The sequence below is a fragment of the Gracilinanus agilis genome, chromosome 2, assembly GCF_016433145.1.
Source record: "Gracilinanus agilis isolate LMUSP501 chromosome 2, AgileGrace, whole genome shotgun sequence".
Classification (NCBI taxonomy): domain Eukaryota; kingdom Metazoa; phylum Chordata; class Mammalia; order Didelphimorphia; family Didelphidae; genus Gracilinanus; species Gracilinanus agilis.
This window is the reverse complement of record NC_058131.1, coordinates 226,518,743-226,536,327: the sequence shown is the minus strand read 5'-3', so window position 1 is coordinate 226,536,327 and position 17,585 is coordinate 226,518,743. Positions and strand designations below refer to the sequence as shown.

The following is a 17,585-nucleotide window of genomic DNA, read 5'->3' as shown; positions in this document are numbered from 1 at the left end:
GACCGCTGTACATACACAAACACACACACTCACACACACCACACACATTCATTTGTTTGTTTATCTCCCCACAGCACCCACTAGGCTATTCTGAACACAAAGAGTAGTTTAAAACAAGATGTTGGCTGGCTGGCCTGAATATTCACTCCCCAAAGGAATTCGTCCTTATCCTTCAGCCCTTTCTGAGAAGTGACAAAAGTGACTGGGAGGAAGCTGGACTCTCTAGTCTGGAGACTGGAGGGCAAACGCGGGCAGAGGGAAAGAGGGAGGGGCCTGGCTCTTGTCAGGTGAACTGAAGGGACTTGGAGCGGAAGAGCCACCTGCACTGCCCTGAGATTTTCCCTACTCCCTAACAAGACGAGTCGATCTCTATTTGCAGTTGATATTTTGTGAAGTATGGAGCAGGCATGCATATTTCACTTCCAAGTCTAACAGCTGCAGGGTTCCTGAAGCAGATTTAGGAAGGGAGTGACAAAGCAATGGAAAAAGGAGAAGAGAGAAGCAATCGCAGCAGAGGCTCTGTGCCCCCAACCCCGGTCCAATTCGGTCACCTTCCAAGCACTGATTTCGAGAGTTGTTTGGCAGGATAGGAGACCATCCCAGAGCCTCTTCACCAGGGCAGTTTTAACAGCCAGTGAAGACAGAACTCATGGTTTACCTCTAGAGGCCAGCTTCTCTGGGCAGCCCTCTCACCCTTTTCTAGATCCTCAGCGCCGGGTCAGAAGTAGGTCCTCCAGTGCCTGGGGGATGCGCGACAGGAGAAGTTGTGACCATACTTTGCCACAGAGCCTGGGTCCACCTAACCCATGCACTGAGGACAGTACCTATACACAACACTCACACTCTCGCGTCAGAAGATTCCCTTGGGCTATTTAAAATCTGGAAACATCCAACAGTTGCAGTCGCATCCAGCAACTTTGCCGGCCAGCTCAGTACCCCACAAGCCCGCAAACTGAGCCCACCCACCTAGTGCCCCCTGCCCACAGGCCAGCAGCGCGCCCACTGCCTGCCTTTACCCTGATCTCTCCAGCTGCCTACCTTGGGGGTCTGCCCTTCGGGTTTCGGTGCCACCTCCAACTTCCTCTGGACTCCCCAAAGGAGTAGCAGCGCCGCGATCCAGAGCACCCCTAAGAGAGTGAGAGTCAGGCGGCGGTTCAACCTCCTCATGGTCCCGCCCCGCTTCCCCGACAGAGGATGCCCCCGGGCGGCCGGGGTCCGCTGCCCGGGGGGGAGCGGCTTGGGCAGGGCGTCCCTGACCGTGGCCAGGGGGAGTTGGGGCGCGCGGTGGCGCCGCTCAGCCCCGGGCGCTCCAGGACACGCGCAGGGGACGCGGAGGGGACCCCGGGCGGGAGGACTACGCGCCCCGAGTCTGGAAACCCAGAGAGCTGGGGCTGCAGCTGCTGTAGACTCCGCTCCTGCCGCCTCTGCTTCCTCTGCTGCTGCTGCCACTGCTGCTAGAGTCACTGCTGCTGCTACCACTGCTGCTGCTCCAGCCTCAGGAGAGGGAAACTGACGGGAGCTGCAGAGAGGGAGCAATCGCAGCCAGTGCCTGACTCCCCAGGAGGAGAAGGAGGGAGGAGGATAGGGGGAGGAGGGACAGAGTGACCCCCAGGAGAGGAGGAGGGAAACAGGGAGAGGGGGCGCTACCGCCGCCCGCCGGACCGGCTTTGGACTGCGCTATTTTAATTTTCACTCCCCCCACCTACCCACTCACAGACCAAAGAGTCTTTCCCTGTTAAGCCCGATTTGTTGGGGGGGGGGGGCAAAGGGGGGGCGTGGAGCACCCCCTAGCGCCCACCAGCCCCTGCTGCATCTACCCTCCGAAAAAACCCAGAAGGGTCAGGGGAGAGGGACACTCCTGGAGGCAGTTCTGGTTCCTCCTAAGGAGCTCTCGGACTGGTGCTCCGGGGCACTTCTAGCATGCGCCCGGGTCCCTGAGCTCAGGGGCCAACTTTGAAGGCTCCTCTGAAGTGCAATTCCAGCATCTTTTCCTAGGACCCATGCACGGGAATACGACCTTTTCCCTTCCTGTCCGCAGGTGCAATAAAACATTTCTGCAAAGGAGCTGGTTTGGATTTAATTGTTGTTAAGCCTATAATACCGTATCACTCAAGTTTTTCTACCATCATTGTCGCTAAACATTTTAGGATTTCATTTTTTTTTTTTTTCCAGGACAAGGGTCTCTGACACAGCAATCCAGCTCCACCTGCTGACTTTTCAGTGAGTTCTTAGAATATGGCCCTGGGGGGAAAGGAACGTGAGTCCAGCAGTTCAACATCCCTTCTCCAGAAAATCATTAACAGGGCTTATCTCACTTCCATTTCCATGTAGAATATGAAAGCAGGTAGAAGATGCTCTCTTAATTGCCTAGACTAATGGCCTTTTCTTAATCCTCATTCTTCTTGACCTTTTAGCAGTTTTGTCACCCTTAACTATCCTCTCCTCTCTGGGATTTCCTGATACTGCTCTTACTTGGTTCTCTAAAGGGTCTGACTGCTCTGTGTAAGGGTAATAAGAACAATAATTAACATTTATATAGTTCTTTAAGATTGGCAAAGCATTTTACATGCATTATCTTTTTTAATTTCTCACAACAACTATGTCTTGGGTACTATTATTATCTCCATTTAACAACTGGGTAAACTGAGAGTTTAAGTGATTTGACAAAGCGTCAAACTAAGGTCTTTTGGACTCCACTATGCCACCTAGTTGCCAGTTTTTGCTAAATCTTCATACACATCATACCTCTCTGGACTTAGGGATCTTTCAAGGTTCTTTCTAGAGTCCTCCTCTCTTACTTGATGATCTCATCAGCTCTCATGAGTTCAGTAATCCTTAAGTAGATGATTTTGAGATCTCAGTATCTAATATTAGTTTTTCTCCTGAGTTCCAGTCTGATATCATTAACTGCCTCTTGGACATTTCAAACTGGCTTTCCCAGAGGCATCTTCAACTTAACATATCTAAAAGATAATTCACATTTCCCCAAACCTACCCCTCTTCTAAGCTTCCCTTTTACTCTCCAGGTTACCACTGTCCATTGAGTCACCCACAATAACAACCTCACTGCCATCCTTATTCTCACTTGGCTTGTGTATCCAGTCAGTTGTCAAATCTTGCTGTTTCTTTCTTCCCAACATTTCTACTCTATATCCCCTTGTCTCAGTCATATACCCACTATCCTAATTCAGAGCTTCATTACCTCTTGCATAGACCATTTTTAATAACCTTCTAATTGGCCTCCCTGCTTCAACCAGTCTTTCTTTTACATAACTGCCAAAATGATTTTCCTAAAGTGCAGGTTTGATTTTTGTCACCATCAGCATCACCACCTCCATTCAAAAAATGTCCTTGCGTCCCTATTACCTCCTTGATCAAATATCAAATCCTATGCTAGACATCTTCTTTCCTTTCCATTCTTCTTATATTTCACTCTCCTCCACCCAGTTTTTGGCCCAGGAACCACATCCTATTTATTCTTTCTCATACTTCATCTACAAATTCCCTACATTTACTCTGATTGTCCTCCATGCTTTGGGACACTCTCCTTCCTCTCCAATGCATTTTGGCTTCCCTGGTTTCCTGAAATCTGGTGTGGTGATCTATAACCTCGGCAACCAGGATGCTAAGGCTAACAGATCTCAACCTCCAGAGTTCTGAGTTAGATGTATTGGTTAAGCACTAAGTCTTATATCAGTATAATGATGAAAAAAATGAAAAAAAAAATCACTTGGATCAGGAAGGAGAAATACTCTTGGAGGTAGCTCTAGGTTTTCCTGAGGAATACCCTACATGGGGACCCAGGGTACTTCCAACCTGAGCCAAGGACTCAAAGAACCAATTTTGGCTCGAACTATGAGAAGGCACCTCTGAAGTGGGATCCCTTCCTCCCTCTCCCTGGGAGAAGATGGTAAGAACCCAGCAGGTGAAGCAGGTCAAAGCTCTTAAGACTATCAGTGATATCAGGTCCATGAGTAGCTGCTATGCTTCCAATTTGGAAAAAATGGGGAGATCCAGTCTTAAAAAAAGAAAAAAAAAGACAACTCCAGTGCTACCTTCTGAAAGTCTTCCCTGGGTTTTTCCTCACCCCTCCAGGTCCATAGTGCTTTCCCCTCTAAAACTATCTTCCATTTATTTTGTATATGTATCTATTTCTATCCATGTTGTCTCTCCTGTGAAAAGGTAAACTTCTTGAGAGAAAGGTATGTTTTTAGTGTTCTTTGTATCCCTGGTGAGCAACACAGTACCTGAAACATAGAGGAGTTTAATAAATACTCATGGATTCGTTGATTCTGCTTCATTCAAACAATTTCCGTGAAAGGGCTTCCCTAATTTAAAACCAAATAGAATGAATTTATGTATTTCCCCCAAATCTCTTAGGCCCGACTGTCCTTAAAGCATTTGGAGAAGGCTGGAATAGACATTTTTATAACCTCTAGTAGGTGCCAAAATCTATCTTAAGCACTTTTATACAATTATTTTCTTATTTGATCCTCACAACAACCCTGGGAAGTAGGCATTATCATTATCTCCATTTTTAGATAGAAGCAAATTGAGACAAACAGACGTTAAGGGATTTGCCCAAGGTCACACAATGAGGAAGGGTCTGAGTTCATATTCCAACTTAAGTCTTTCTGACTCACTACCACCTGCTTCGTTTGGGATCAAAGCTGCCAAAACTGACAATCGTATTTGACTTGAAGAGAACAGACTTCAAAGGGCACTGGAAAGCAGTTTCTCTTTGCCTCGGCCTCTCAGAAGCCTGATCAAAACTGTAAGGAAACAAGATGGTACAATGGAAGGAACCCTAGACCTAGAGCTAGCAAACTTAGGTTCCTGTCCCAGTAAGCTATTCAGTTACTCTGTGATTTCAAGTAAGGGAAAATCTCAGGGCTTGGAGATTTTGATATTATTGTTGTTCGGTTATTTCAATTGTGTCCTACTCTTCATGACCCATTTGGAATTTTCTTGGTAAAACTGCTAGAGAGGTTTGTCATTTCCTTCTTCAGCTCATTTTACAGATGAGGAAACTGAGGCAAATAGGGTTAACTGACTTCCCAGAGTTACAAATCTAGTAAGTGTCTGAGGCTGGATTTGAGCTCAGTTCTTCCTGATGCCAAGCCCAGCTTTGGAATTTTAAAGCCTCTAGATCTGTTCTAATCCTTCAGCAAGTTGCTGGCCTGGCAGGAACAAATAAAAATCTTTAACAACCAAAAAAATGTTTTGAACCAGGAGCCCAACAGACTGTGAGTGACATCTTTATTGTTAAGAAATCGTAATCATCCCTTTTAAAGATCATAGACTCATACACATATCTAGAAGAGATTTTAGAGACAATCTAGTCCAAACCCCTTCTATTTACATTGTGTAGATGAAAATACCTAGTCCCTGAAAGATTGTGACTTATCCAAGGTCACACAGATAGCCCCCATCTTCCAATTCTGAATCCATCAAGGGAAACCCTCATTGCCTTTGATCTGTCAGGAAGATGATGACTACTATGAAAAAAATATCTTCATATACCAGGGCTTTCCCATATTCATCACGGTCCAGAGGAGGGGCTAAGGCACTAAGAAAGAAAGGCAGAATTGCATGCCTTTAATATGTTTTCTATGTGTTTTCTCAGTGGTCTCCTCCATCTATTCCTCTATACTGCCAAATACTTTATAGTTGGATAGACAGAATGCCATACCCCTTCCATCACCCCCACCCCAGGGACTGTCTCACTGAAATGCAGTCAACCCCTAGAGCTGCAGAGTGGCAGTGTTATACAGTCAGCTGCACAATGTTTTATGATGAGGCTCCTTTGTAACAGATGGCAGACAGTTATACAACACTATCAACAAGCTTTTTTAGATGGTACAACTCACAAGACTGCATATTGAGGTGGTTGGGATGTGTTATCCTGGCTGGTTGACAGCTGGGGGAAGCAAACCACCAGGGGGGCCAGATCAGGGCAAAGACTGCAGACAAACTGAAGGGAGAGCTGGAACAAGGGCTCCATCCTGATCCCTGGTTTGGTTCGCTTTGTCCTTAACCAAAGTAGAGAAGATTCCCTTAGCGGACTGAAATTCACAAAGGGATGTAGTTGTATTCCTATATCTGGCTAAGTAGATTTTTATCAATCTAGCAGGATCTGTTGTTGTGAAAGTAACACTGGCCTTGGGGTCAAAGGACCATGAATTTAGACTGGAAAGAGATTTAAAAACCCTTCTCTCCCAGCCCCTTCATGTTACAGATGAGGAAACTGAGGCCAAGTAAAGGGAAAGGATTTGACCAGGGTCATTTAGATAGTAACTGACAGTGGTAGATTTTTTAGCCCAGATCCTGTAATACCCAAACTGATTGGTCTTTGTACTGAAGCATGATATCTCTCAGAGAACCTATGATCAAAGGTTGGTGCTTTTGATACTTACCTGTGTGCACTTGGGCAAGACTTCTCAGACTTCCATTTTCTCACCTATAAAATTAGGGGGTTATAGTAAATGACCTCTAAGATCCTTTCCATCTCTAGATCTAAGAGCTTATGATCTTATGATAGAATGAAAATAGAATGATAGGAAATGGAGGATGGAGGAGGGGAAAAGACTTTAAAATCTTAAACCAGGTGGTTGGAAAGCTTGGTTGGCATCCCATCCCCACCAGATTCCTCTTAGGACTCACTTGAATGTCTTGGTCAAATGGCCAGCAGTCCAGATCCCAGCTGATCCTCGATGGGTTGTGAAGTGTGTAGGGTGATCACTACCAAGTTATTTTCCTTTAATTTCAGCTGGCTAATGACTTTGTGCAACTCCGACTCATTTAAATCCAATTCATACCAAGTCATCACCCCACGATGTCATTGGTCCTCTCAGAAAAGGACAAATGACAACAACAATAGCTAGTATGGAGAAGAGCAGCTTTTAGGGAGTGATTAAAATCAGATGGAGGCTAAAGAGAATGGGTGATTATGGAAGGACCCTCCTGCTGTACCCTCCCATCACATCTATTGCTAGAGTCAGTGTTGTGACCCTTACCTTGCCTTATAACTTTCCAAGCCTCCCATTGGCAAGCTCGGAGTGAGCTGCTCTCTCCTTGCAGCCTAAGACATTAAGGAGCACATTGGGTATTGGAGCAGATGTGACTCATTCATGTTAGTATAAAACTATAGAATTGGGCCCATTAAAGCCAGTGAAAACTGTGTAAAGCAACATATGGAGTGAATGTGTGCTGAGGCTGTCAGAAAGCTGGGAAGTCCGATACATATGTCAGATGGTGGATTTTCAACACCACGCTTTTTAAAAATTTCCTTTGAGTTGTTCCCTTGTCACTCATGCTCATTTACAGTTTCCTGCAAGGTTTTTGACTTTCGTTCCTTTCTAATCAGGTTTCCCTTGTGTTCTTTTCTTTGACCACTGCATGACTTCAGGCAGCCTCGTGTGTGTGTGTGTGTGTGTGTGTGTGTGTGTGTGTGTGTGTGTCTGATTATGTGTCTATGTGCATGTGTGTGTGTGAGTGTGTCTGTATATGTGTGTGTGTGGTATGATATATCCTTCCATCTGCACTTATTGGGTCTGCCACAAACGAGAGGTATCTTTTGTGCCAACAGAATGAAATTTCATTAACTATGGCATAAAAAGGTGATACTCCTTCCCCCTCATACTGTACACAGCCCACCCACCCCTGCTATCATTTTTGGACTTAAAGAAGAAGCTACTGCTGATGGCAGCACAGATTTACAGAGTAAAGACAAGATGAAACAAGCCCCGACAGGCCATCTGCAGGAAGGATTTTCTTGAAGTCAAAGGGATAGCAGTACACTTAAAAAGCTTCATTTCTTTATTCTGTGGTGGCTCGAACAGAAGAGATTCAGGACAGCCTTCATAGGTAACCTACTCTGACCCAATCTCAAAGTTTTAAATAATATATTAACATAGCACCTGGAGACAATGGGACAAAGTGAAAAGAATGGTTCTCTGGAATGAAAGGACCTGGGTTCAAATTGTTCTCATCCCCCTATTTCACTAGGGGAAGCCTTCACATGCTTGAGGTAGACTCCTCCCTAACTCGCTGATAGATCCGAGGCCTGTCAGTAACCTTCAACCTGGTTTAGCCCATCTGCCAGGGTGGGTTTGTTTTGTCCAGCATGGCTGCTGTGCGTGCTACAGCTTCTTGGAGCCAGAAGTGAGAGTTGAGGGAAAAGTAGACATCAAAGATGGATGAGCAGCCCTGAAAAGGGCTCAGCAAACCCTCACACCAGAGGTGCTAGTCCTCCCTGAACATCCCATACACCCCACTTATTATGTAGTATGTCAAACTCAGATTTATCCCAGTCCTCCCACTGTATCCTTTTTAAAGGTAAGTTTTTAAAGGGGGAAGGAAGATTAAGGCATTTTAATAATAACATTAAAATGTCCCCACTTACATGCAACCTTGGCCATAGTGCTATAGTCAACAGAGTATTTTCTACTTGCACAGCCTCATTTTTTATCCTAGATGATCTGGGAAAGGGCAATTTCCAAAGTCAGGTTTACAAAGATAACTAGATTATAACTTAACCATCAAGCATGATACAATGGAAAAATACTTATTCAGGAACTATAGAACCTGTGTTCAGATCTTGCCTTTGAACTTTATTTCCTATGTGTCCTTAGGTACATGCACTCTCTCTTTAGCATAGCTTTCTCATCTGAAAATTGAGGAAGACTGACTAGATCAGTGGTTCCCAAACTTTTTTGGCCTACCGCCCCCTTTCCAGAAAAAATATTCCTTAGCCCCCTGGAAATTAATTTTTTTAAATTTTAATAGCAATTAATAGGAAAGATAAATGCACCTGTGGCCATCACTGCTTCTCTGGGTTGCTGCAGCACACACCAGGGGGCAGTGGCGCCCACTTTGGGAATCACTGGACTAGATGATCTCTGAGTGTTTTTCTAGCTAGCTCTAAGTGTTTGACCTAGAATATAGTAGGTGCCTAATCAATGCTTGTTTTCTTTCTCTCTCCTCCTTTTCTTGAGAATAATAATTTTGGAAGTAGGAGAAGGTCCAGGCCTGTGATTTCATTGGCATTAAGAAATCTCTGGATGGAAACTATCTCTACCCAATACTGATGGGCAGTTCATCTTTAATTTGAATTCTTAGAAGGTTTGCAGAGATCTGGGAAATTAAATCACTTACACTGGACCACACATGTTGTATATGAGAGATACAGGATTTGAAACCAGGTCTTTCTTCCTATTAATTAGGATATGATACGTCTCTTAACATGATTACGATACACAGATAATATACTTACATGTCAAATAGTCAAATTGCAAAGGGAAAGTCAGTCTGGTCACTAACTTTTTACCTCTTTCATACTTTTTTTTTCCTTTTCTCTTCCAAAGTGCTGGACAAATATTAATTAAATAGATTATATGAAGAGTATTTGTAGCATTTGAATTGGACTGGGCTGAATCACTAGGCAATGTAAATGCTATTCTTCTTAGGCAGAAGTTATTTTATTTTTATATCCAAGATCCTTTTCCCTTTCAGATTTTTCTTTTCACCCTCAGACCTTTATTTTGTTCATCTCCAACCATGTCTCCTTTTGTGTCACCCTTTTCTGAAGACAAGGAAAAGAAGCATTCCTCTTGTGCTCAGAAGAGCCAAATCCTATTCTCTGGCCTGTTCTGAAGAGGGTGGTTTTTAACAGTAATGGGAAGAAGCCCAATGAACACTCCAAGCACAAATCCCTAAGGAGAAATAATGCATCTCTTTGAAAAAAAATAGCTTATACTTATGAGTTGGGAGACTTTCAATTTATAAAGGTTTCCTATTTCTTTCTAATGTCAGTATAACTCTATTCCAGGAGGTTTAGCCTGCTCATTTTATAGGCAAGACCTGCAGAGCCTGGTGTGAGATTAAGATTCAGAAGTGATGAGTGACAGCCCTCAGTTACCATTCTCCACACAACTACATAAGATCTTTTAAAGCCCAGGGGCTAATAGGGCTAAAATCATTACCCAGGGAAATGGAAAAGTTCCTATGGGTGATTTTTCCCCCTCTTCATTGCTTTCAGGCCTGAATTCCAAATTGATTTCTGTAATAACTATTAAAGATCTTTTTAATTAAACCAGGCATCCTCCTCCTTGGCAAACTTTTCTTGATGGCATCTCTGGTTAATTAAAGGTTTAAGCTGCAAAAAAAGTGTTATACTTAGAACAAGAGGAGTAGCTTAAAGAAAAGCAGAGAAGGGCCCTGCTGTTTTGTTCTGTAGAAATTAAAACTGCTCCTTCAAAACAGGTGTCACCTTCTTTGAAGGCACGAGTGGTCCCATTAAAAGTTAAATTAAGATGTTTATTACCTGTTTTCATTTTTCTTTTTCCCAAAGTTTCATTTTTGCTTTAATTCTTACCTTTTCCATTTCCCCCTACAAAGTTATACATTAAAAGTGACATTGACAATCCTTTTATTTTTTTCTTCCCAAATTCTGAAGGCAGTTGAAACATTTTGTAAACAGATCTGTGAGCAGAAGCCTAGCCCCCATCCCACTCCCCAGATGGAGTGCTGTGCCCCTTACCCCCCTCACCCCACACAGGGGAGAAAGTACCCCCCATTGGGCTGCTAGGTATAGGGGCAGATGATGTGAAAAAATGTCATCAGGCATGGTGGAGAGGGGGAAGGGAGCAGCTCTGCCCAAGTTGCCCTGTCTTTCTAGTAATGGACTCTTGGAGATGAGTGCCCATAGAGAGCTCTCTATGTGTCATCTTTGGCACTCATGCCATAGGTTCACCATCACTGTCCTAGACTATTACATGTCACTAAATCATAGAATTTCAAAGCTATGTGGAATCTTAGAGGTCATCTAACTGAATTGCTTTATTTTATACAGTTAGGAACTAAAGAGAGGTTAAAAGAACTTAGAGAGAGTAAGCAACTTCCCTGTGCTCAAAAGAGTAGTAAATGACAGTTGTCATTTGAACCCAGGTTCTTTGATTTTGAATCTAGAAGTTTTAACATTATACCATGCTGATAGATAAAATGGGCCACCTTTTGAGAAGAGTACTTCCATTACATTTTCTCTCCACTATCTATCTATTTATATATCCATTCATCCATCCATCTATATGTTTGTCTGCCCGTCTGTCGTCCATCTGTCTTCCTTGATTGATCTGTCTATCTACATAATCTGAATCTATAATTTTATTGATGAATCCCTTCCACCTAGTACTAGTCATGGATGACATGCTACTGATTACACTGAGCTCTGGAACACTATAATGCTTCCACAATGAAATCCATGTCAATGGAAATTAAAGCAGCCTAGCAATTCATTCAGGAAAACCCAAGTGGATGAAGAATTCAGATCACAATGTGCAATCAGATGGCCAACCTATTGAATTAGTTCAAATTGGCAATAGACTGGCTGGTACCTAGAAGAGAGCAGCCTAGAAAACTTTTAGGGAATTGTATCTTACTCCCTTCTAATAATCCTTACCAATGCAAATTTAAAGCACATCTATAATTTATAATCTTAGAGAGCTGCCTGAGACTCTGAGAAGTTACTGACTTGCCTAGGGTAACAAAGCCAGTATGTGTCCAAAGCAGTAATTGAACTCACTTCATTCTGAGTCTGAGATTGGCTCTTTATCCACTGAACCAGATTCTTTCTTATCTTCTCTATTCAATTTTGCTCAACTCTTCTCTACCTCCTCTCCTCTGGTATCCTCTCCTATGTTCTTCTCTCCTCTGCTCTCTCATACTTCCTTTTGTTTGTGTATCATGTCCTGTATCTGTAAATCATTTTATATTGTATACAGCAACCTTCCATGTTATCATCATTCTCATCTGGTTCACCTTGTATCAAGCTACATCCTTTAGAATGTAGAAAGCCACTTAGGGCTTGAAGCTTGTGGCAACAGCAAAGACTGTGTGTGTGTGTGTGTGCAAAATTTAGCTATGCTTTTAGGCATCATACCAATGGCCTTAGCCTCACTGGAACTATAGCCTAATCGATATATTCGGATCCATTTGTTGTTGCTACTTGTTTGGCCAAAAGTCCAGAAGACAGGCCAAAAGTTTTCAAACATCTTTGGATGAAAGACTATGATGAATAGCTATCCCCTTGCTCTTTTCCCCATTATATCTTGCAAAAATTCCCAGAATCAATGGAGAAAATGACTCTGCTTCTGATTATGAGACATCAATAAAGTGATGATATCATTTTAAATTATTAAGTATTATAACTACAGATCACTTTACTTTGATCAATTTCCCACTCATCAGAGTCAACAACTTGCATAGATGGGTCTCCTATAGCTATTGAAATTGTCTTCTTATCTTTATCCACCTTAACTTTCTAACAATTAGCATTACCATCAGTGCAATATGTTGGTCTCAAATGAAAGACTAGACAACTACTGATTGGGTATGCCACTATAGGGATTCTTGTTCAGTAATAGGTTGGACCAGAGGACTACTGAGTTCCATTTCAACTCTAAAGTTCTATGATTCTGTAAGGACTAGTTTCCATTAATTTTTTTACCTTTACCCCAACTCATCAGGCTGACTGCGCATATGTGATAGAATCAGACATGACACATGGCATTCACATTGAAGTCACTGAGTCTTAGGAGTTTAGAGGATCTTAGTTCTTTATAGGCTTTCTCTACTTCACACTCAACAACATATATTGGCATATATTGTAATTATCATCACAGTAATCTGTTTGTACTCATCATATGCAACCCAAAGAAAGATGACTAAGTATTCCATGAAATCATTGTTGAGGTTGTCACTGTTTTTGAGTGAACAAAGCAACTAACTTTACTAACCTCTTTATTCATCTCTCCTGGGAAAATCTGTGAACTATTTTGGCATTTAATTTCTACTTCTTGGTGGCTTCTCATTGCATTTACAATGAGAAAAGTCAATATGGATATGGTTTGTTTCCTCCAATAGTGCATCAGATTTGATTGGAAAAAGATCTCACATGAACAGTACAGACAGTTAAATTAATGTTTGCGGATATTCCAAAATCTTCTTCCTTTATCAATGTCTTTTACCACTGTCTTTATGGAAGAAGGGGAGAGGGGAAAGGAGGAGAGGGAAGTATGGATATTTGGTATATTTATCTAGGGATAGCTAGATGGTATACAGAACAGTATACCACACCTAGAGAGAGGAAGATCTGAGTTCAAATCCAGTCTCAGATACTTATTAGCTGGCTTACCACAGGCAAATCAATTACCCTTCATTGCCTATTTCCCTATCTATAAGATGAGGATAATAATAGCATCTACCTGTCAGAATTGTTATGAAAATAAAATAAGTAATAATTGTAAAGAACTTAGCACAGTGTCTAGCATATGAGTACTATATAATTGTTAGCTATTGTTTTATCTCTTTCACAGGTTACCATGGCCAAAGAATTAATTACCTGATGGCCAAACTTCTGGCAATGGTATTTTCTGAACTTAATTAGTCTGGTCATTATGTAGACACAATCTGGTTGATTATTGTAATTTCTCAAAGAAGTTTAACTGTTATAAAATATTTGCAGTAAGATCTCACTAACTGCATCAGCCAGCAAATAAGTCAACAGAATCAAAATCAGCCTAACAATTCATTCAAGACAATCCAAACAGAGGATACAGATCACAATAAATGGACAACCAATTAAATTAGTTCATCCTAGACAAGCTTTCAAGCTAGGTGGTACCTGGAAGAGAATAGACTGGAGCATGGTTAGGAAATTGCTCCTTATTTCTATAGTCCCAAGATTCTGGACTCTCCTCCCCACCCAAACCTTTTCTAACCAATATTCTCCTGGCCACTGCCTTGTGGCTATGAATCATAAAATGACATGGTCTCAGAAAAAATGCAGCTGAAGGTGACTCAAAGGGCAATGAAAAGTTATGTGGTAAATGAGACTTAACTGAAATGTATTTCTAATAATGACTTACTCATAACAAGGGATGTTGAAGGCATCTTGAGACTATGACTTAAAAGGATATAAGTGTAAGGATTGTGGATAAGGAGATCCACAATTTATTGAAAGAACAAGAGGAAAGACTCCCACTCATTCTATAGATCCTCTCTGAAAGATTTTTGGGAAACATGGGCTATGTAGCACAGAATGAAAAGACAAAGATGGGTTGCTATTTGTACCGCTCAATGGAAAAATATATCAATGCAATCATATTAGCTTCAGTGGAATATAAAGGTATCTTTAATAAATTATTTAATCCCACCAGAAATTTTAGTGTATTAGATTTTCCTAAAGTACATATCAACCCAAAAAACTACCTGAAGAATGACATTTAGCTCCCTCCCCAATTTCCAGTGGTCCCTAGACCATATCACAAAACTGTAGATTGATGAACTTTCCATCTCTATGCTTCTACAATCTTTTCAAAGTAACTCACAGTAACTCAAGAGATGTGGTAGAAAGAATTTCTTCTGACGTTGAGTTAAAGGACAAGGATTTGAATTTCAGCTCTGCTATTTGCTGGCTATGTCACCTTAAATGAGATACTTTACCTCTCTGGGACTTAGTTTCCTTTTCTGTAAAACAGTGATAATAGGATTTGCACTAGTTGCTACCTCATGGGGTTGTTGAAAGAATCAAAATGAAGCTTTAGGAGAAAAATATTTTGTAACCCTTAAAGTACTATAGAAATTAGGCATTTTCTTTTTTAAATTATTATCAATAGATGAAAACAGGGAGCAACTAGGTAGCTCAGTGGATTGCAAACCAGGCCTAGAGACAAGGAGTACTGGATTCAAATTTGATCTCAGATAGATTCCTAGCTCTGTGACCCTGGACAAGTCACTTAATCCTTATTGCAATGCCCTTAAAACTCTTCTACTTTGGAGTCAATACACAGTAGTGATTCTTTATATAGAAGGCAAGGGTTAAAAATAGAGAAAAAGAACTTTTGAATTATAAAACATTATAGAAAAAAAGGTCCATTTTTCGGACTGAATTTCTAATTTCATGAGTTTAAGAAGCACCTGATAATTTCTTCTGCCAAAGAAGATCAGTATTTTCTCTGCAAATTATAGTCTTAGAGAGGCATTTTAGAGGGCAATGGGCATCAGGAAGATTTAGGTTCATTTCTTGCCTCTGATACATACTAGCTGGAGACCCCTAGTAGGTGAATGCTCTCTCTAGCTAGTTCTGTCTCTCAATAGTCCAATTGTTAAATTTTTCAGTAAGACTATTTCCACCTTGGAAAATAGGCAAACACTACAAATCAGTGCTTGATTTATTATCTTGTTGATTGTCTAGCCTTAAAGTGTTGGAGAAAATATTAATAATGCAGATTAAATTTAAAAATGTGTCAAGGAAGTGGTTATTTAACATTTCTCAATACACCCCTGGGCATGTCATAACTTCTGAGTGCTCTAGATATATTTCTCTATGGAAATCTGGCCTAGTACTATTTAAGGACATTTGCGACAATCACTCCCTCTACTTGTAACTTAATCTGTATTTGTTAGCCTATCCTTTTGGGCTCTTCACAGCATTCTCACATCAGTTCTATAAGTCAGATAAAGGAATCAAGATGACATGTTACAGTAAAGTGACATGTCCACAACCTGTCCCACTGGCTAGTAATGAGGCCAGGATTTGAAGGCAAGACACCTGACTTCTAGTGTTATAGGTCTCTTTCTACTATATCATATGCCACTTTCATTTAGATCACCCCCAAATTTAAACAGAAGCTTCTTGGATAGAATGATAGAATGGGAAAGGATTAAGGAAAGCCCACTGGAGAAATGAGAAAGGATTTGCAAAATGTTGCATTATACTGGTCCACCTACCCAGGCCAAAGATTACTAGTTTTCTAGCTCAGCCAGCAATTTGGAAAAAAAAAAAAAAGAATATAAACTACCAGGGAAAAAGTCCTTCCATTAGGACCTATGCAGTGGAATGGTAATGTGGACCTTCCCTTTGGGAAAGCAGCCAAGGCAAACCTTCCTCAAGTTTCTCAGCTGCAAACAGCTGATTTTAATTCCTCTCCTGCCCTGTCTTGCTTCTGTGGACCAGTTTTTAGGTTATGAAGGTGGAGATGATGGGCCTTTAGGGATGTTTTAAGGCCCACACCCTCCCATCCTTCATTTATATCTAAAACTGGAAGGGATCTCAGAAGCCATCTAGTTCCACCCCCTCATTTTACATGTGAAGAAACTAAGACCTAGGGAGGTAAAATTACTTCTCCCAGACAATAAGCATAAGGATTATCAATAGGAGAGCTTGCTCAAGCCAGAATCCTCAGAATCGAAATAAGACAGATAGGTTTGATTCAGAGATACATTCCAATTTCCAAGCTGCTCTAACTTGAACATTCTTTTGTGTTTTAAAACCTTAACTGCTGTATTTTCTGAATGTAATAGTCCTATTGGCGAGACTTGGTCTGAGTAGGCCTAAGTTGCTGAAGACCCAGGAAATTCTGTTTCTTATGAGCTTAGAAAAAGAGGCTACTAACAGACCAGGATTGGGGAAGGGGATTCCACTCTGCAGTGGGGGTTTAAAAGTAAAAGAGAAGACATAGGGAAGGTGAGAGACGTCATGGTTCTCCCAGCACACGAGACAACATGATATCTACAATTCCTCTCTTCGAACATAAGCCTCCAATAGAGACACCAGAGGCAAATTCTAAAGGGACAAATAGCAAGGTGCAAGACTACCTTTTATTTAATTGCAGATGTTCAGTTGATTGGAGCACCAAGGGCAAAGAGAACCAGATGCTAGGAACCAAAGGTTCTCATCCTCTTCCCCTGCTTTACTTCAGCTCAACGAGAATAGAATATTCTTCTAAGTGTGCCTTTTTATTCTATTAAAGACTGCATCTGGTTAACCTAATGGTATTTGTCATAAATACCTATGCTTGACTCTGTCCTCTGTGTTTCCTTGTATTCCTTTAGTAGCATTGGCTAAAAATGATCACAATTAGCAGCATGAAAGGGTTAAACAGCCCTGGGGGCCACAAATGCAAGTGTGAGCTTTCCTATTTCAGGGCTGGGATCCCAAACCCCAGCCCACTGGTAAAAGAGCTTTTGTTCTCTTAATTTAGGGCCATCATCACAAGTGATTCATAGGTTTCATAATTATACTTTCAAGTGCAGAATTACTACAAACCTGGGGCCTTTTAAATCTGCTCATTAGACCATGAGCTTAATGCAGCAACTCCTAGGGTTAAACTAAACACCAGGCATTCTCACCAGCTTGCCCTACAACCTGTCCAGAAGGGCAAGGACAAAGTCTGAAGGGTGATGACCTTGACTATTTAAAACCCTTCAGTGGAAGGGATTTTGAGTGAGCTATCTATCCCTGAACTCTATTACCCACAGCTAACGGATTAACAGCTGATGGCTGTCAGTCACAAATGTCTCATTCTCTGATCAGTGGCAGAGAGAGCTTTCCCTAGGGTACAGCAAATCAGGTGATTGCCCAAGGCTCCAAATTTTGTAAGGCTCCTGCCAGGGACCAGATGGCTGGAGTTGAAGTAAGGCAATGGGCAAGGAAATTATCAGTACACACTCTCTCTCTCTCTCTCTCTCTCTCTCTCTCTCTCTCTCTCTCTACCTTTCTCTCTGCCTCTCTCTCTCTCTTTCTC

At 41.7% G+C, this 17,585-nt stretch overlaps 1 protein-coding gene across 1 annotated transcript in view; it reads right to left on the bottom strand.

The window, feature by feature from the left end:
- Positions 1-707: 707 nt before the first annotated feature.
- CAPN14 (calpain 14) overlaps positions 708-17,585 on the bottom strand; it is a 124,620-nt gene continuing 107,742 nt past the window's right edge. Inside the window, 2 exon segments of the mRNA XM_044659591.1 lie at positions 708-824; positions 1,039-1,519. Of these exon segments, the coding sequence (XP_044515526.1) occupies positions 708-824; positions 1,039-1,519 (598 nt within the window).